Below are 21,597 nucleotides of genomic sequence, written 5' to 3'. Positions count from 1 at the left end.
CTCATACTATTGAATTAGGATTTAAGTTAGATAGGTGTTTTTGAGCTGTCCATGCTCCTATAAGCAAAATTTCACACATACTCCTATAGCTCACCCCAAAGAAATCATTAGTTTTTCCAAAAATAGGAAAAGGAAACTCAATTCAGTATTGTGTCATTAGTAAAGGTCTACTGATATTTGGCTAATGCATATAAGGCTAATGAAGGAAGCAGAAATACAACTTTCTTTGAGTAGAGAACAAGAACTAAATGATGATTAAGAGTTACATGCTATGAAAATAAGAAAATATTTGTATGGATCATCACACAGAAGCTAATATATATAACACATATAAAAAATGATATGATTTGAGTTGCTAGCTGATTGAGACAACATATGCCACAAGGTAATATTCAATAGGCATAAATTAAACCTTGTAGAGAGACATATGGAGGTTTGTACCAAGACTTCACAGAGCCACTTCACTAGAAAGTATAACTCACGCCTTGTATAGAACATCAATCTGAGGCAAGTTGTATGGAAGAATGGGATTTGACCTAGACAGAGGTAATGTGTAATATAGTAATAAGTGGAGTGGTAGGGTTGGCAAATGGAGCCTAGTTTACTGACACATATATTTTATATGCTAGTTCAGTATTTACTTTGACACATAGTGTATATTTTGCACCCCACTCATCATTGTCCCCAACAAGTTGCTATTTTGAATATTGTAGAAAATTTCAGATATTGAAATATTTAATGGACAGAAATCATCAGTCACAAATCTTTACCAGTTTTGTCTACATTTTTTTACAGTCTACATAATCTGCTGCCTGATTCTCAAAGATGTCAAGGGTTGAAAATATTCTCTTCAGCATAATATTTCTATTATTCCTTCTCTACTATGATAGATTCAAATCCATTTAAAATCTTTGAACAAAATAATATGCCCTATGCTTTATTGTTTAATCTAAGGTAATTTGTCACAAACAAGATAAAATTAAGTAATGCAAATATCGAATGTTTATTTAAATCCAGGGAAACTCACATAACTGTGCATAGATATCTTCACTAAATTTTGTTACAAAAATGAAATAGTGACCTCATTACATATATATTAATGCTTATTTTTCCTCTTAAGTATGAGGATAAGAGACAAAGTAATATTTCAGTGCCAACAAACTATATTTTGTCTACACAATCTGTAGTACATGCACAAATATTTGGATAGGAGTATAAACAAAACAAGACAGTTGATGCTTAATGATAAAAATTTAGATTATAGAATATATATATATGAGACTGCTCAATTATGCCGATAGAAAAATGAAAGATGAAAATAGGAGAGAGATGATATATATAGAAGAGAAGCAAATCAATGCAAGCGGGGGATGGACGACCACTGGCCATCGCGGGCCAGCCAGGCTGCAAGCAGCGGGGGATTTACGGCGCCTTTCACCACACAGAAGCCACATCAGAACTCTGCCTCCCGCCAGTCAGTTAAGGGGCCTCCATATTGGTTCTTGGTCACCAGAGAAATCAGACTGAGGTACGCAAATATAACCCGAGACCAACATCGCGGGGGGTCTAAGCCCGACGGGCGTTGGCCTGCACCTAGGCCCTGGGCTGATCGGGGGTGGGGCTGGGGGTGGGGGGGCACCGGGGTGCAAACCCAGCCAGGAGGTTGTTTGCCCAGGCCGGCACGCCGCCATTTTGCCTACGGGAAGCCAGAGAGACCTAGCAGGCAAAACCAAACAGGCTAACAGGCATAGCCCGAGGCGGACATAGCACGGGTCTCAGACAGTCAGGTCCTGGACTGCCCCCAGGCCCTGGGCTGCTCGGTGGGCCATCTGTGGGCCGCCAGGAGGTTGTTAGCACAGCAGACTCTCCCAGCACTCTCAGGGAGCATGCACACGACACCATCCTGTAACCCGTCCCGCAGGTCAGTTATTCCAGGTTTCCGAAGGGGTGCTACCTGCGGGTCAAAAGGGGGGGAGAGAAGGAGGGAGGCCAAGCACCAAGAATGACAAGCCAATCTGAGTTGTGTCAAAGCCTCCTTTAATGTTCTGGGGTACACAGGTTTTAAGGCTTTCAGGAGGGGCTTACCCCAAGGCAAGGACAAAGGAAGGAAGGGCAATCCTAGCAGTTTAGCAGGAAGAGATAAGGGTCCTCCGGTGGAGACAACAGGTGTTTGCACAGGCTGGAGCCTGCCGCAGTTATCTCAGGACTTCCTTCCACCTCAATTACCGGAGTCGGCGGGTGATGATGCAGGTAGGACCATTCTGCAGTTATCTTGAGACAATGGCTAAACCAATGCCCACGGAAGAGGTTCCAGTTAATTGTTCTTGTATTTTAGCAGCCACCACCTTAGGGCCATGAGGAAGCAATAGTCCGAATAGCTCAGGATGGCTTCCCACACCATCCTAGCCACCTGACAGACCCAATTAACACTCACAGCTGAGGGGAACTTTGCTCAGACCTTGACCTGCCAGGCTTTTGCCTAGACTCAGTGCCTGAGCAGCTAGGCTAGCCTTGTGTGAACCAACCTGGTTGGGAGTTCCGCTGCCCAGCAGAGTGATCAACACACAGAAAAGGTCCCTGCAGCATACAGCCTCAGCACTCCCTGAAGGAGCAAACGGGCACCATCTGGTTCACAAACACAATCTGGGGCAAAGAACACTAGGGCTGCAAGGGCACCCAAGACGAGGACAGCACATCAGCAATCTGCAACAGGGGAAACCCTGCCATCCAATGTCGCAGAAATAGCCCTAGAGCCTCTCAGGAGGCTGAAACAACAGCCAGAGACAAGACCAATTAGCTCCAGAGAACAAGATGGCAAAGGGCAAACGCAGGAATGCTACTAACAGAAATCTAGGCAATATGGCAGCATCTGAACCAAACTCTCCAACATCAGCAAGTCCTGGTTATGCCAACACACCAGAGAAAAAAGATTTGGATTTAAAATCACTGTTCCTGATGCTGCTAGAAGAACACAAAAAGGACATGAATGAATCTCTTAAAGAAATACAGGGGAACATGAATAAGCTAGAACCTGTATAATGGAAACACAAAAATTACTTAAAGAAATGCAGGAGAATAAGGCCCAAGAGATAGAAGACAATAAAGAAGAAAGGCAAAAAAAAAAAAAAAAAAAAAACTTAAAGAAATGCAGGAGAACTTGAGTCAACAGGCAGAAGTCATGAAAGAGGAAACACAAAAATCTCTTAAAGAATTACAGGAAAACACAAACAAACAAATGATGGAACAGAGCAAAACCATCCTAGATCTAAAAACAGAAGTAGAAACAACTAAGAAATCACAAAGGGAGACAACTTTGGAAATAGAAAACCTTGGGAAGAAATCAGGAGCCATAGATGCAAATATCAACAACAGAATACAAGAGATGGAAGAAAGAATCTCAGATGCCGAAGATACCATAGAAACCATTGACTCAACTGTCAAAGAAAATGCAAAATGCAAAAAGCTTGTATCCCAGAACATCCAGGAAATCCAGGATACAATGAGAAGACCAAAGTTAAGGATTATAGGTATAGATGAGAGTGAAGATTTACAACAGAAAGGGTCAGCAAATATCTTCAACAAAATTATGGAAGAAAATTTTCCTAACTTAAAGAGAGAGATGCCTATGAATATACAAGAAGCCTACAGAACTCCAAACAGACTGGACCTGAGCAGAAATACCTCCGGTCACATAATAATCAAAACCCCAAATGCACTAAACAAAGAAAGAATATTAAAGGCAGTAAGAGAGAAAGGCTAAGTAACATATAAAGGAAGACCTATCAGAATCACACCAGACTTCTCACCAGAGACCATGAAAGCTAGAAGATCCTGGGCAGATCTCATGCAGACTCTAAGAGAACACAAATGTCAGCCAAGACTACTATACCCAGCAAAACTCTCATTCAACATAGATGGAGAAACCAAGATATTCCATGACAAAACCAAATTTACACAGTATCTTTCCACAAACCCAGCTCTGCAAAGAATAATAGGAGGAATACTCCCATACAAGGAGGGAAACTACACCCTGGAAAAAGCAAGATAGTTACCTTCCTTCATCAAACCCAAAAGAAGATAACCACTCAAATATAAAAATAACATCAAAAATGACAGGAAGTAATCATCACTATTCCTTAATATCTCTTAACATCAATGGTCTCAATTCCCCAATAAAAAGACATAGACTAATAGACTGGATAAGGAAACAGGGCCCTACAATTTGCTGTACACAGGAGACACACCTCAGTGTCAAAGATAAAACTACCTTAGAGTAAAAGGCTGGAAGACAATCTTACAAGCCAATGGTCACAAGAAACGAGCAGGAGTACCCATTCTAATATCAGTTAAAATTGACTTTCAACCTAAAGTCATCAAAAGAGACACAGAAGGACACTTCTTGTTGGTCAAAGGAAAAATACAACAAGAAGAACTCTCAATCCTGAACATCTATACTCCAAATGCAAGGGCACCCTCTTTCATAAAAGAAACTTTATTAAAACTCAAAGCACACATTGCACATACCACAATAATTGTGGGTGACTTCAACACTACACTTTCCTCAATGGACCAATCAGAAAAACAGAAACTAAACAGGGACACAGTAAAACTAATTGAAGCTTTGGACCAATTGGATTTGACGGATATTTATAGAGCATTTCACCCTAAAGATAAAGAATATACCTTTTTCTCAGCACCTCATGGTACCTTCTCCAAAATCGACCATATAATTGATCACAAGACAGACCTCAACAAATATCAGAAGATCGAACTAATCCCATGCCTCCTATCTGATCACTATGGAGTAAAAGTGGTCTTCAATAGCAACAGAAACAATAGAAAACCCACATACACGTGGAAATTGAACAATACTCTACTCAATGATACCTTGGTCAGGAAGAAATAAAAAAAGAAATTAAAGACTTTTTAGAACACAATGAAAATGAAAACACAACATACCCAAATCTATGGGACACAATGAAAGCAGTGCTAAGAGGAAAACTCATAGCCCTGAATGCCTCCAAAAAGAAAATGGAGAGAGCATACATTACCAGCTTAATGACACACCTGAAAGCCCTAGAACAAAAAGAAGCTATTTCACCCAGGAGGAGTAGAAGGCAGGAAATCATCAAACTCAGGGCCGAAATCAATCAAGTAGAAACAAAGAGAGAACCATACAAAAAATCAACAAACCAGGAGCTGGTTCTTTGAGAAAATCAAGAAGATAGATAAACCCTTAGCCAGACTGACCAAAGGGCACAGAGAAACTATCCAAATTAACAAACTTAGAAATGAAAAGGGAGATATAACAACGGAAACTGAGGAAATCCAAAAAATCATCAGATGCTACTACAAGAGCCTGTACTCAACACAACTGGAGAATCTGGAGGAAATGGACAATTTCCTTGACAGATACCAAATACCAAAATTAAATCAGGACCAACTAGATCATCTAAACAGTCCCATAATGCCTAAAGAAATAGAAGGAGTCATAGAAAGTCTTCCAACCAAAAAAAGCACAGGACCAGATGGATTCAGTGCAGAATTCTATCAGACCTTCAAAGAAGAGTTAACACCAATACTCTTCAAACTATTCCACAAAATAGAAACAGAAGGAACACTACCCAATTCCTTCTACGAAGCCACAATTACGCTGATACCAAAGCCACACAAAGATCCAACAAAGAAAGAGAACTTCAGACCAATTTCCCTTATGAACATCGATGCAAAAATACTCAATAAAATTCTTGCCAACCGAATCCAAGAACACATCAAAACGATCATCCACCATGACCAAGTAGGCTTTATCCCGGGAATGCAGGGTTGGTTCAATATACGGAAATCCATCAATACAATCCACTACGTAAACAAACTCAAAGAACAAAACCACATGGTCATTTCATTGGATGCTGAAAAAGCATTTGACAAAATTCAGCATCCTTTCATGCTTAAAGTCTTGGAGAGAACAGGAATTCAAGGCCCATACCTAAACATAGTAAAAGCAATATACAGCAAACCGGTAGCCAGCCTCAAACTAAATGGAGAGAAACTTGAAGCAATCCCATTGAAATCAGGGACCAGACAAGGCTGCCCCCTTTCTCCTTATCTTTTCAATATTGTACTTGAGTTACTAGCTCGGGCAATTCGACAACATAAGGAGGTCAAAGGGATACAAATTGGAAAGGAGGAAGTCAAACTATCATTATTTTCAGACGACATGATAGTCTACCTAAATGACCTAAAAATCTCCTCTAGAGAGCTCCTACAGCTGATCAACAACTTCACCAAAGTGGCAGGTTATAAAATCAACCAAGCAAATCAGTGGCCGTCCTATACTCAAAGGATAAGCAGGCTGAGAAAGAAATTAGGGAAATGACCCCCTTCACAATAGCCACAAACAGTATAAAGTATCTTGGGGTGACTCTTACCAAACATGCGAAAGATCTGTATGACAAGAACTTCAAGACTCTGAAGAAGGAAATGGAAGAAGACCTCAAAAAATGGGAAAACCTCCCATGCTCATGGATCGGTAGAATCAATATAGTTAAAATGGCCATTTTGCCTAAAGCACTATACAGATTCAATGCAATACCCATCAAAATCCCAACTCAATTCTTCACAGAGTTAGAAAGAGCAATTATCAAATTCATCTGGAACAACAAAAAACCCAGGATAGCTAAAACTATTCTCAGCAACAAAAGAAAATCTGGGGGAATCAGTATCCCTGACCTCAAGCAATACTACAGAGCAATAGTGTTAAAAACTGCATGGTATTGGTACAGTGACAGGCAGGAGGATCAATGGAACAGGATTGAAGATCCAGAAATGAACCCACACACCTATGGCCACTTGATCCTCGACAAAGAGGCTGAAAACATCCAATGGAAAAAAGATAGCCTTTTCAACAAATGGTGCTGGTTCAACTGGAGGTCAGCATGCAGAAGAATGCGAATTGATCCATCCTTGTCTCCTTGTACTAAGCTCAAATCCAAATGGATCAAGGACCTCCACATAAAGCCAGACACTCTGAAGCTAATAGAAAAGAAACTGGGGAAGACCCTTGAGGACATCGGTACAGGGAGAAAGTTTCTGAACAGAACACCAATAGCGTATGCTCTAAGAGCAAGAATTGACAAATGGGACCTCATAAGGTTACAGAGTTTCTGTAAGGCAAAGGACACCATCAAGAGGACAGATCGGCAACCAACAAATTGGGAAAAGATCTTCACCAATCCTACATCAGATAGAGGGCTAATATCCAATATATATAAAGAACTCAAGAAGTTAGACTCCAGAAAACCGAACAACCCTATTAAAAAATGGGGTACAGAGTTAAACAAAGAATTCTCACCTGAAGAACTTCGGATGGCGGAGAAGCATCTTAAAAAATGCTCCACTTCATTAGTCATTAGGGAAATGCAAATCAAAACAACCCTAAGATTTCATCTTACACCAGTCAGAATGGCTAAGATTAAAAATTCAGGAGACAGCAGGTGTTGGAGAGGGTGCGGAGAAAGAGGAACACTCCTCCACTGCTGGTGGGGTTGCAAATTGGTACAACCACTCTGGAAAGCAGTCTGGCGGTTCCTCCGAAAACTGGGCACCTCACTTCCAGAAGATCCTGCTATACTACTCCTGGGCATATACCCAGAGGATTCCCCACCATGTAATAAGGATACATGCTCTACTATGTTCATAGCAGCCCTATTTATAATTGCCAGATGCTGGAAAGAACCCAGGTATCCCTCAACAGAAGAGTGGATACAAAAAATGTGGTATATCTACACAATGGAGTACTATTCAGCCATTAGAAACAATGAATTCATGAAATTCTTAGGCAAATGGATGGAGCTAGAGAACATCATACTAAGTGAGGTAACCCAGACTCAAAAGGTGAATCATGGTATGCACTCACTAATAAGTGGTTATTAACCTAGAAAACTGGAATACCCAAAACATAATCCACACATCAAATGAGATAAAAGAAGAAAGCAGGAGTGGTCCCTGGTTCTGGAAAGACTCAGTGAAACAGTATTTGGCAAAACCAGAACGGGGAACTGGGAAGGGGTGGGAGGGAGGACAGGGGAAGAGAAGGGGGCTTACGGGACTTTTGGGGAGTGGGGGGGGGCTAGAAAAGGGGAAATCATTTGAAATGTAAATAAATTATATCAAATAAAAAAAAATGTCAATAAAAAAAGAAAAAAAAAATTAAAGATCATCATATAGATAAATGGATTATATCTATATGATAATTAGAAAATCATATTATATCTAATATGAAATTCTATAGATAAAATGATAGACATAAAGATAATTCTAAGTTGATTGAAGGAATTATAAACATTTTCAGATAATATTGACAATTTACATGGAAAATATTTCTGGTAAAATTCAAGAAATAAATAGATAAACACATTAAAATCGACTATTTCATGGAAAATTTTACATAAAAAATTGTACATATAAAAACTCTTTCTAAATTAATTGAAGGTGGAATTAGAAACATTTGTGATAAAATCAAATATTTATATTGGAAACATTTCTGATAAAATAGAGGAAATATATAGAAAGACATTAAAATTGAAGATTGTCATGAAAAATAATGCAGATAAAATGGTAGACATAAAAGAAATTACTAAATTAATTAAAAGGGAAATTACAAACATTTTCTGATAAAACTGAAGATTTACATGAGAGATATTTCATTTGTCTATGTCTTTTTATTGGGGAGTTGAGTCCATTGTTGTTAAGAGATATTAGGGAATAGTGATTGTTGCTTCCTGTTATTTTTGATGTTATTTTTATGTTTGTGTGGGTATCTTCTTTTGGGTTTGTTGGAAGAAGATTATTTTCTTGCTTCTTCTAGGGAGTTGTTTCCTTTCTTGTGTTGGCATTTTCTATCAATTATCCTTTGTAGGGCTGGATTCGTGGACAGGTATTGTGTAAATTTGGTTTTATCATGGAATATCTTGGTTTCTGCATCTATGATGATTGAGAGTTTTGCTGGTTATAGTAACCTGGGCTGGCATTTGTGTTCTCTTAGGGTCTGTATGAGATCTGCCCAGGATCTTCTAGGTTTCATCGTCTCTGGTGAGAAGTCTGGTGTGATTCTGATAGGTCTGCCTTATAAGTTACTGGCCCTTTTTCCCTTACTGCTTTTAATATTCTTTCTTTGTTTAGCGAATTTGTTTTTTGATTATTATGTGCCTGGAGGACTTTCTGCCCTTGTCCAGTCTGTTTGGAGTTCTGAAGGCTTCTTGTATGTTCATGGGCATCTCTTTTTCTAGGATAGGGAAGTTTTCTTCTACAATTTTGTTGAAGATATTTACTGGGCCTTTAAGATGTAAATCCTTACTCTCATCTATACCTAGGTTTGGTCTTCTCCTTGTGTCCTGGAGTTCCTGGATATTTGGAGTTACCAGCTTTTGCATTTTGCATTTTCTTTGACTGTTGAGTCAATGTTTTCTATGGTATCTTCAGCCCCTGAGGTTCTTTCTTCTATCTCTTGTATTCTGTTGTTGATGCTTGCATTCATGACTCCTGAATTCTTTCCAAGGTTTCCTATCTCCAGAGATGTCTCACTTTGCAATTTCTTTATTGTTTCTACTTCCACTTTTAGATCCTGGGTGGTTTTGTTCACTTCCTTCACTTGATTATGTTTTCCTATAATTCTTTAAGGGATTTTTATTTTTCTTCCTTAAGGGCTTCGGCATGTTGACCCATGATCTCCTGTTTTTCTTTAATGGATTTTTTGTGTTTCATCTATAAGGGCTTTTACCTGTTGATGGATGTTTGCCTGTATTTCTTTAAGGGAGTTATTTAAGTCTTTCTTGAAACCCTCTATTAGCATCATGAGATACGGATTTTAAATTCAACTCTTTTCCTGTGTGTTGGGGTATCCAGGATTTGTTGTGTTGGGAGAACTGGGTTCTGATGATGTCATGTGGCCTTGGTTTCTGTTGGTAGGGTTCTTGTGCTTGCCTTTCCCCATCTGGTGCTAGTTGGTATTGTTGTCTCTGGCTGGAGTTTGTTCCTCCTGTCGGCTTGTAAGCCTGTGTTCTTACTCTTCTGAACTCAATATTGAAAGCACTGCTGGGAGATCTCTCTCTCCTGGGAGGCTCTGCACAGAAGAGAGCTCTTGGTACAAATGGAATGGGGGGGAATGGGGGGGTGTGAAGGGGGTGCACAAGAAGACTTCCCAGCTGCTCCACTGATCTTAGGCCCTGTGTGCTCCTAGCTAAGTCACCTCCAGAGAGAAGGTGGAGATCTCACTCTGAGCTCAAAAATGGAAGTAGAAACTATAAAGAAATCACAAAGTGAGATATCTCTGGAGATAGAAAACCGTGGAAAGAATTCAGGAGTCATGGATGCAAGCATCAACAACAGAATACAAGAGATAGAAGAAAGAACCTAAGGTGCTGAAGATAACCATAGAAAACATTGACTCAACAGTCAAAGAAAATGCAAAATGCATAAAGCTGGTAACTCAAAATATCCAGGAACTCCAGGACACAAGGAGAAGACCAAACCTAGGTATAGATGAGAGCAAGGATTTACATCTTAAAGGCTGCTGGGAGATCACTCTTTCTTGGAGGACTTCTATATGCACAGAAGGCTATAATGTACTTTTATATCTTTTACACAGTTACAAACATGTACACACACAAAAAATAAAACTTTCTAAATGCATATAACATCTAGGGAATCAAACAAAAATATATTGTGTTTCCTTTTGATAATGGTTTTATTCATATTATATTTATCAACAATTTTACCTATATTCTAATAATGAGACTTATTTTTCTTCTTCATGGCAGAACTCTTTGTTGTTCTTTGACTTGATCTCGAGTGGCTCAGTTTGACTTGAATTCTCAAAATCTCTATATAGACTGGCTTTTATATGATAATCCTTTCTAGACATCAGTTCTAGGATTTTAATTGCAACACATGCCCACCAAATATTTATTTTATAATAAAAATTTAATGTATGAAATTAATATATGCTGTGTCATATAAGTATTTTGAGAATGCATAATTTTGTAATTTTTAATATTTTTCACCATAGTGTTATCCCATGCTATAGACTCAATTGAAAACTTCTTGAAAGGACAATGTCATCCTTCTATGCCTTCTGACGCTGCCTGGCCTTTCTGCTGTTGCAAAATCTTGGCATGTCTGCTACAATGAAAACACCATCTCCTGATCCATCCTAGAGAACCTGATTCACTCAGAGAAGCTGGTAAGAACCTTTTCTCACATCTGGAGTCCCAGAGCTGTGGCTGAGGGTCTAGCGGACTCACTATCCAGCAATCACTGAAATATTTGCCCTCCCAAATACAACTTCCCTTCCATTCCTTCCACCCCTTCTGCTGCTGTGACAGACTCTTGACAGGTCTGCTACAGGGAAGACACTATCTCCTGATCCATCCAAGAGAACCCACTGCACTCAGAGCAGTTGGAGTGCAGAAGCCTTCAACCAAGGAATACACATTCTTCCTGCCACAATTGTGTCTTAGGAATGCCTTGTTGGGCATCAGTGGGAGGAGAGTTCCCTTGTCCTATGAACGCTTGATAGATGCCCCAGCATGGGGAAATCGAGGGAGAATAAGTGGGAGTGGGTTGGGCATAGGGGCACTTTCTTGGAGGCAAAGGGTGGGAGGATGTGTTGGAGGTTTTCTGGGAGGGGGGAACTGGGAAAGGGTATAGCATTTGAAATGTAAATGAAGAATATGTTCAATAAAAAAGAATGGACAATATCATTAGGTTTTATTTTTATTTCTTTCTTATAAATTGAAGGACAAAAATGATCTTATAATTAATATTTAAAAATATCATGCAAGGTGGCATTAGAGAGAAAATGAGAACCGGGTAGAACAGAAAGCATTCCACTGGCTTTGAAGCTACCATTCCTATAGTCCAGAGTCTTCAGGACATGAAGAAAAATTGCTGCTTTTGCCACTGCTTAGGACTGAGTCTTCTCGTAGGGCCCTCTCCAGACTGGCAGACAGGGAATGTATCAGTTTCTCTCTAAATTCTTGACCAAGAAAGACATAGAGTATTGGGTTGAGACAGCTGCTGAAGGAAGCCAGTGTGCTTGCAGGGTTCACCAACATGTGAATGCTATTTGGTGTCTCCTTATTCCAGATATTACCTAAAAGAATAATCAACTGAAAAGGGAACCAACACATAAAGAAGGAAATTGCTACAGCAGTGAGAACACGTAAGGGACGGCTGGAATTCAGAAAGCCTTTTCTGCAAATCTTGGCAGCCATGAGTCCATAGCAGATGGCAATGAAGGACATGGGTAGGCTGAAGCCAATAATAAAACTGATGATTCCTGTAGCTGTACTCACAGTAATTGACACCTTTAATTGCTCCTCAGGTTTTGCAACCACAGATTCAAAGTTACATGTACAGTGCACTTCACCCCTTGGATCTCTCACTGTAGTCAAGAAGAGAAAATGTGGCAAGGTAAGCAGCAGAGAAAGAATCCAAGCTCCAACAACCACTTTCCTGGCTAGACTCACAGTTCGGTGATTCTGAGCCCATACTGGGTGCAGGACACAAGTACAGCGGTCCATGGCAATGAGAGTGATCAGGAAAACACTTACAAAAAGGTTTATATGTACAATGCTGTGAACAAGTTTGCAAAGAAACCAACCAAACAGCCATTTTCCCTTCATGACCATTGAGATGATATGTAGTGATAAAGTAGCCATGAAAGAGAAATCACCCAAAGCCAGGTTCAGATAACAGATGGTGGTCACAGTGTGTGCCATCCGGAACCCAGCCACCCAAATCACAAGCCCATTACCTAGCACACCAAGGACAAAGGTTATGGAGAGGACTATCACTGAGAGGATCCATAGAACTCTGGAGGTGGTAGATTCATAAAACACCACTTCTGATCCATTCAGAGGGATGGAGAGGTTGGCTTCCATTTCCTCAGCACCTTAAACATTTCAACAATGACTGTTATACAGATGCGCCTCCAATATACAATGCTCTTACTCAGATTCCACATCACCTTCCATAGCATGGTACCCATTTTAAGTGCAGTGAATGAAACCTACTTCTCTGTTGAATCTTTCTTATTGAAGCCATACTTACATATACTATCAGAGAGAATTATTACTTCTCAGAATGACTGTGAAAGGGATCATACTATTCTATCTTACACCACTGATAGCGAACAGGAAATACAATGTTGGCAGGCCTGAGCTTACCAGCTGTAACATAGAAGTGACTGATAAGATTTTCCCTTGATCAAGGTTTTCCATATGTTCTTTGTTCTCAAGGAATAAATTTATGTAATAGAGAGAGTATTTATTGCAAAGATTAAGGGTTGTGGAAGGTAATTTTACCCAAGATTATAGATGATGCCTTTTTCATTATGGCTGTGATATTCTCACCACTGTTGTGGCATTATTCTATGACTGTCTTGTATTCAACTGAATATTCTTCTAGGTACACACCGTTATAAAAAGACACTGCTCTTGAAGACCATAACATCCTTGTAATTTTGACCTACCCAATGATTCTTGTTACTTTTTATATTATCAATTTCAAAGAGAATGTTTTTAAGATTATGGTGTGCATGTTGCATTCAGAGTGGTAAGTTTTATGTTATTTTCTGTCCAAATGATAGTATAGCATATGTTCTTTTTTTATGGGTCTCTGTCTGTGTGTCCGTGTGTCAGTTGAGTGTATGTTCATGTTTGTACATATTGGATTAAATGCAGAGCTCAACTGGCGTTCTTCAGGTGCAAAACACTTTGGACTTCAGGACAGACTTCTGTCACAGACCTCGAACTTACTGAGTTGGCCATCTGACCAGACAGTGCAAACCAGGTATTCCTTTATATCTGCCTCCCCAGAAAGGTGCCTACAAGTACTGCCCCATCTGTATGTTCTACGTCTTTATTTTTATAAGGAAATCATTTTACCAAGTGTATGCCCAGAGACATACACCTCATTTGTATGGTATATCCTTTTATTATTTGCCTGTAAGTTCAACAATGCATGAACAAAATTAATATTACAATGAAGCCAGGACTCAAACCTTACATTAGTGTTTCTGTGTAGAAACAACATTTCTTAATCATTTAGATACTGATATGGAAGAATACAACTCTACTTCAAGAAGTCTTAATGATAAAGATGTATTCAAGATACAACTACCAAGACAAAGTGGCACATAATCTCATATCCACATTCTCAACTAGTGCATGTCAAGCTTTCAATGTCATTCTTCCAATGACACCCTGAAAAAAACATTTACCAAGATATTCACCTTCTCTCTGATGTAGGTTCCCACATATTCTCTCAGATCCTGCCTATTTTAAAGATCAAATTTCAACTAATGTAATGCATTTGTTTGGATCTAGCAAACTGTAAAGAGTTACTGCCACTGTTCAATAATGTGTACCTTCTTGTGGTTTATGAAAGGAAGGAAATAAATGATAGGTGAATACCATTTCTACCTTTAAGCTAGTGTCTTCTACTCTCCCTGCTTGAGATTGAGTTCTGACTATTTGATGTAGTAAAAGTGAGCATGCTTACATATTTATAGTTATGTGGGAGAAATTGTGAGATAATTAGGTTTTTAGAAGTATGAGGGAATCTCCTTAATCTGCATACAATTTGCAAGTACAATATATGGTGTTTATATTTGTTTTAGTCACTCTAAAATATTTCATTATGTATCACTTTGTAAGAACAATTTCATGATTGAACAATTGTGAAACTTACCAAAAGTTGTTTGACTAATAATAGGTATTTGGTTTCAAATCAACTTGTTTAGATTTTGAATCATTTCTTTACTCTACCAAATGTTAAGGAAGTGCCCCAACTCTAGCACGAATTTAATTAATCCTGTGTCCTAATGAAGCCTGGGTTTTGTCAAGGATAGATATCATTTTCACCTATTCTCGATATAAATCCTGACCATTCCAGAAGATAGAGTCCATTCTGCTTCATAACATTTTACTAGAATGACCTATATACATTATTCAATACTTGATGAAAGGCATATATAAGGATGTCATTAGGTACCTTCAGTGTTTGAATTTCTACATTTTAAAGAAAAAAATCATTTTATATTTAATGGAGTGCTTTATTTTATACAAGTTCTAGGCTTTCTGGTACTGATGAATGTATTTCAATGTATTTTTGTATACCAGCTCCCATGTTAAGGAATGCTAAATTTTTTTTAATGACACCTATGGTTACTATAGCAATCTCAATTAAGCTTGTTTTAGATTTCTTTGTTTATATATTTTATGTATTTTCATTCATGAATTTATATATAACACATACATATAAACCAATGAAGATACCTAAATTTACACATTACCCACAAGAATAAACAGGGAAGCTCATTGGTCTTATAAAGTAAATAACACACAGGTCTCCAAAGTCCTGAATATAAAAAAGTTCATAGTATCCGTCCCAACTTTTTTATATATAAAACAAATACTAGGAAGATAGATGGCATAAATGCCTATGGGAGTCTTTCTGATCTGCTAAGATGCCTGTCTACAAGTTATTATAAGATACAGGTTTAATGAGTCACCATAATGGTTGTGGTGGAGCTGTCAATGATAAATCTGTCTTTTATCTTTCTCTATTGCTAGAGGTTGCATATCATTTCTTTTCCTCAACGTAACCCCCACCAAACTCATTGATTCAATAATTTATAGTTCAGCATGATTATTACTTTGGCCTGTCATTGGTTCACTGTGTGTGACTAAGTAAATATTTGTGTTACATCTTATGAGTTAAAGTGTCATAAAACCAAGACTGACCTTTGTATTTAACACATGCTCATGCTCTTCAAAATCTATGATAACTGATTTGATTTATGGTCTTCGGGGAAGTAGGTCAATTTGACTAGAGAAAAATCAATTTGAATAGTTTGTTAAAGTCAGCACAAGAAAACACAATATTCTGAAATCATATATCCTAACCATTAATCTTGATGTAGTTTTGGATATGGGCATCCCATGATAAATATACTGTGTCAATACATTCTCCCCCCTATGAGTTTCAACAACTGAGGTATTTCTTAATTTTATAAGGATAAAAACTAGATGTTATTAGTTCACATCCTAGAGGCGTTCATGCACATTTAATCATTATTTTAAATATTCTGCTGCTGAATAATTACATTTTTACATCCTGTGATCAGGATAATGAAGGAAAAAATTCAAATAAAGCCATAACATGGAATTGCGGGCTTAAAAAAAAAAAAAAAAAAAAAAAAAAAAAAAAAAAAAAAAAAAAAAAAAAAAAAAACAAGCAATGATCAAGAAAGCTAGAGAAAGGACACAAGAAACGTGAACCAAAGATTTTTTCTGGAGATACAAAACAAGGTCTTAAATAGCAGGACTGATTAGAAGGAGATGAAAACCTAAGCTACTGAAACATTAACCCAGAAGAGATAGTCTGATAATAAATTTTTCTATAGGCTGGAGGGATTGTTCATCCCTTCCAGATGACCCAAATTCAATACTCATCACAAAATGGTGTTTACATATGTAAACAAATTTTGAGGGGATCTTTTATCACCTCCTGGCATCCTCTGGGAATAGGCATACATCTGGTGTTGAAACATGCATACCAAAAAACACCATGCATACAGAATTTAAAAAATGATAAACGGTTCAGAAAAATACATTGTTTCCCTAATATGTAAGTGTTATCCACATCCCTGAAATATTTACTGTATGCTTTGTGTCAGTGATTCTGTATCTTATAGTCATGCAAGCAAACAAATAAAACAGAACAAAAATGTTTAGCAAATATGAATCCAATGTCATGAATGAACTGATTGATATTCTATAATCATTGATCAAAAAGATTTACAGCCTGTGAGCCAAGAATTCTTTTTATATATTATTTTTCTGACTGAAGGAAAGCAATAAAAATAAGTCCTTGTTCATTAAGGAATGTGTAATCCAGTTGCTCTGCTCTTAAATGAAGCATTTATTATTTCACCATTATAGACAATGCTCATTCTCATTTAAATGACTTAGCCAGTCATTCAACTGTTTAACAACCTTGCCCAAGTCCTTAAAGTCAGCCATCTTTGTTCAGAAAATTATTTTCAGATAGTTTAATTTACAGAGTTCACTAACAGTGTACTGAAACGGTTGAAGAACTGGCATAAATCTAAGTATACTAGTTTTGTTTTTTCTCTGCTGAACAAGGGGCAACCTAGAACGGAAGCCCACAGGAAGACTTTCCTTTTTTCTTCATTATATGAATTGTGATGTATTCAATCCCTCCTCTGGACATTTTAACAGGTTCTGATATAATAGTTACAAGATATTTTAGAGACAATATCAAAATAACAGATAACAAAAACAAATAATCTTCTTGTGCATCACACCGTAAGATATACGGTGAGCTGTGATAGACACAGATATTCTTGTTTGCCATCTTCAGAGAATGCAATCAAACTGTGAAGCACTTCACAAGCTCTTAGAAACTGTTGTCTATGATTTCCCTTGGCATTTATGTTTTCTTGGCATCTGGATAACTTGCTATGTTAACAACAAAAATTATGCTTTTTGTCATTTGATTTTTATGAGAACACTTCGCTGCTAGTGATATATATATATATATATATATATATATATATATATATATATATATAATAGCATTTTCTCCTACTTTGAAGCAACTAAAATGAATAGACTTAGAGATCTTGAGTGAAAAGTCCTAAAGAGTTTAAAAAGCACATGTGAGAGACATTTTCCTGGGAATGGGCAGACTGTTGCAACACTATAATCAGGATTATAGATGTAAAGATGATGGAATGAGCTGCAGAAGGCTGTCGATGTAGCTTCCTTGGTAGACAGAGCGATGCATGTGTACATACACTGTGTGAAATGTGCGTGAAGAGAGGAATCAAGAAATTTAGAAATTCTCCACCACCATTTTGGTGAGTATGATCTGAGTGGGTCATGGTTCTTGTCTAGTATAGGACACAGAGTCACAAGCTGTAAGAACAAAGGTATTCCCAACAATCCAACTCCTGTCTGTACTAGGTAAAATAATCTAAGAATAAAAATCACTAAAATCCCTTCTCCAGGGATCAATGAAAACAGTTATATACAATGCCCCGAAAACACCTGAATTAGATATCAGTTTTGATTTAAAAATATGTTCTTGCTTCTGACAGAAACTATAGGCCTTGCATGAAATTCCCAGTATGAAGGCAGAGAGTGCATTCAAGGGTATTCTACACTAGTAAATTTGAAATTGCCATTTATACTTGTCAACCAAACATCTTTAGAATTTTGTCATTCAATTAGGACAGATGTCTCCAAATTCTATTTTCCAAATTATTCATTGCAGGCCTGGGATGTCATGTGTAAGATAAAGGATGAGTAACATTAAGAATATCTCATATGGCCACAGAGCTATGTATACAAATACAACTATAAAAGAGTGGGTCTTGGCTGCCATCTTTGCTCCTGTGACTGTGTAACATATTGGTAAGCAGGGATCAACAGAGTAGAAGATCGTTTGAGACACACCCCACCAGGACTCCACCTGCACCCAGGAACTCTGCAGCACCACAGCAATTTGTTCCAGGGGAAAGCAGGTAACTCAGGGTTGCTGAGATAGGCCTGTAGGCACACAGGACGGGCAAGCACCAGCCAGTGACAGCAGGACCAACTAACACCAGAGATAACCAGATGGCAAAAGGCAAATGTGGGAACAATGCTAACAGTAATTAAGGCAATATGGCACTATCTGAACCCAATTCTCCCACAACAGCAAGTCCTGAATACCCCAACACACCAGGAAAGCAAGATTTGGATTTAAGGGTTAGGGTTAGGGTTAGGGTTAGGGTTAGGGTTAGGGTTAGGGTTAGGGTTAGGGTGATGAAGAGCGTCAAGAAGGACATAAATAACTCCATAAAAGAAATACAAAAAAAAAAAAAAAAAAAGAAAAGAAAAAAAGAAATACAAGAGAACACAAGTAAACAGGGAGAAGCCCTTGAAGAACTAAGGGAAAACACAGCAAAACAGGTGAAGGAATTAAACAAAGCCATCCAGGATCTAAAGAAGGAGGTAGAAACAGTAATGAACTCAAAAAGTGAAACAACTTGAGACATAGAAAACCTACAAAAGAAGTCAGGAGTCATGGATCTAAGCATCAACAACAAAATACAAGTGAGAGAAGAGATAATCTCAGATGCAGAAGATACCATAGAAAGCATTGATACAACAGTTAATGTACTAAACAAAGAATATTAAAAGCAGTAAGGGAAAAAGGTCAAGTAACATATAAAGGTAGACCTATCAGAATTACACCAGACTTCTCACCAGAGACTATGAAGGCCAAAAGAGCCTGGGCAGATGTCTTGCAGACCCTAAGGGAAAACAAATGCCAACCCAGAGTGCTATATCCAGCAAATATTTCAATTACCATAGATGAAGAAACCAAGGTATTCCATGACAAAAACAAATTTACACAGTATCGTTCCACAAATCCAGCCCTTCAAAGGATAATGAATGGAAAACACCAACAAAAGGAATGAAACTACACACTAGAAAAAGCAAGAAGTTAACCTTCTTTCAACAACCCCAAAAGATGATAACCACACAAACATAAAAATTACATCAAAAATAGCAGGAAGCAACAATCATTATTCTTTAATATCTCTTAACATCAATGGACTCAATTCCCCAATAAAAAGACAAAGACTGACAGACTGGATTCATAAACAAGACCCAACATTTGCTGCCTATAGGAAATACTTGTCAGTGTCAAAGACAAACACTACTTTAGAGTAAAAGGCTGGAAAACAGTTTTCCAATAATATGGTCCCAGGAAACAAGCTGGAGTAGCCACACAAATATCCAATAAAATAGACTTTCAACCAAAATCATCAAAAAGACTTAAAAGGCCACTTTATACACATCAAAGAAAAAATCTACCATGACGAACTCTCAATTTTGAACATCTATGCCCCAAATACAAGGGCACCCTTATTTGTAAAGGAAACTTTGCTAAAGCTTAAAACACACATCATACCCCACACAATAATTGTGGGTGACTTCAACACCCCACTTTCCTCAATGGACAGATCAGGGAAACACAAACAAAAGAGAGACACAGTGAAACTATCAGAAGTTTTGGACCAAATGGATTTAATAGATATCCATAGAAAATTTCATCCTAAATCCAAAGAATATACCTTCTTCTAGTACCTCATGGTACCTTCTCCAAAACTGACCATATAATTTGCCACAAAACAGACCTCAACAGATATAAGAAGATGGAACTAATTCCATGCCTCCTGTCAGATCACTATGGAGTAAGGGTGGTCTTCAATAGCAATAAAAACAACAGAAAGCACACATACACATGGAAGCTGAACAATGTACTACTCAATGATAACTTAGTCAAGGAAGAAATAAGGAAAGAAATCAAAACCTTTTTAGAATTTAATGAAAATGAAGGCACAAGATACCCAAATTTATGGGACACAATGAAAGCAGTCCTAAGAGGTAAACTCATAGTTCTAAGTGCCTCCAAAAAGAAACTGGAGAGAGAATACACTAGCTGCTTAACAGCACACTTGAAAGTTTTAGAATAGAAAGAAGCTAATTCACCCAAGAGGAGTAGAAGGCAGGAAATCATCAAACTCAGGGCTGAACTCAACCAAGTTGAAACAAAAACCACTATACAAAGAATCAAAAAAACCAGGAGCTGTTCTTTGGGACCCTCAACAAGATAGATAAATCTTTAGCCAGACTAACCAGAGGGCACAGAGACAGTATACAAATTAACAAAACCAGAAATGAGAAAGGAGGAAAAAACAACAGAAACTGAGGAAATTCAAAAATTTATCAGATCCTACTACAGAAGCCTATACACAACACAACTGGAAAATTTGGATGAAATGGACAATTTCCTAGACAGATACCAACTACCAAAATTTAATCAGGATCAGATAGACCATCTAAACGGTATCATAACCCCGAAAGAAATAGAAGTGGTCATTGATGATCTCTCAACCAAAACAAACACAGGACCAGATGGTTTTAGTGCAGAATTCTACCAGACCTTCAAAGGAGACCTAATACCAATACTCTTCAAACTATTCCACAAAATAGAAACAGAAGGAACATTACCCAAATCGTTCTATGAAGCCACAATTTTGCTGATACCAAAACCACACAAAGATCCAACAACAACAAAAAAGAGAACCTTAGACCAATTTTCCTTACGAATATTGATGCGAAAATACTCAATAAAATTCTTGTCAATCGAATCCAAGAACACATCAAACCAAACTATACCAAACCAAACCAAACCAAACCAAACCAAACCAAAACAAAACAAACCAAACAAAACAAAACAAAACAAAACAAAACAAAAAGAATATCTCATATATATCACACTCTGAAAGAACAGGATACCATTTCTCAGAAAAATATAAGTTGATAGCTTCCTAAAGGTTCAAAACCTTGTGTAGAAGACACTTGTACAAACTATTATAACAATAAAATTAAAATTGACAGGGCCTGGAATCACAAGTGTTTAATCCCAGTGCAATTACTGATAGATTTCTTT

General features: G+C 37.8%; 1 protein-coding gene across 1 annotated transcript; it reads right to left on the bottom strand.

The window, feature by feature from the left end:
* Window positions 1–11,909: 11,909 nt before the first annotated feature.
* Window positions 11,910–12,941, bottom strand: LOC127673972 (formyl peptide receptor-related sequence 3-like). Its single transcript, XM_052169777.1, has one exon. The coding sequence runs from the start codon at window positions 12,939–12,941 to the stop codon at window positions 11,910–11,912; it is 1,032 nt and encodes a 343-aa protein (XP_052025737.1).
* Between the last annotated feature and the right edge of the window lie 8,656 nt (window positions 12,942–21,597).

Source organism: Apodemus sylvaticus, chromosome 23 (genome assembly GCF_947179515.1).
Source record: "Apodemus sylvaticus chromosome 23, mApoSyl1.1, whole genome shotgun sequence".
NCBI classification, from domain to species: domain Eukaryota; kingdom Metazoa; phylum Chordata; class Mammalia; order Rodentia; family Muridae; genus Apodemus; species Apodemus sylvaticus.
The sequence above is the reverse complement of the archived record's forward strand: the minus strand, read 5'-3'. Positions and strand labels throughout refer to the sequence as shown.

Bases quoted from the DNA above. Each gene is read 5' to 3' on its own strand.
- LOC127673972 (XM_052169777.1), bottom strand. From the start codon at position 12,941: ATGGAAGCCAACCTCTCCATCCCTCTGAATGGATCAGAAGTGGTGTTT.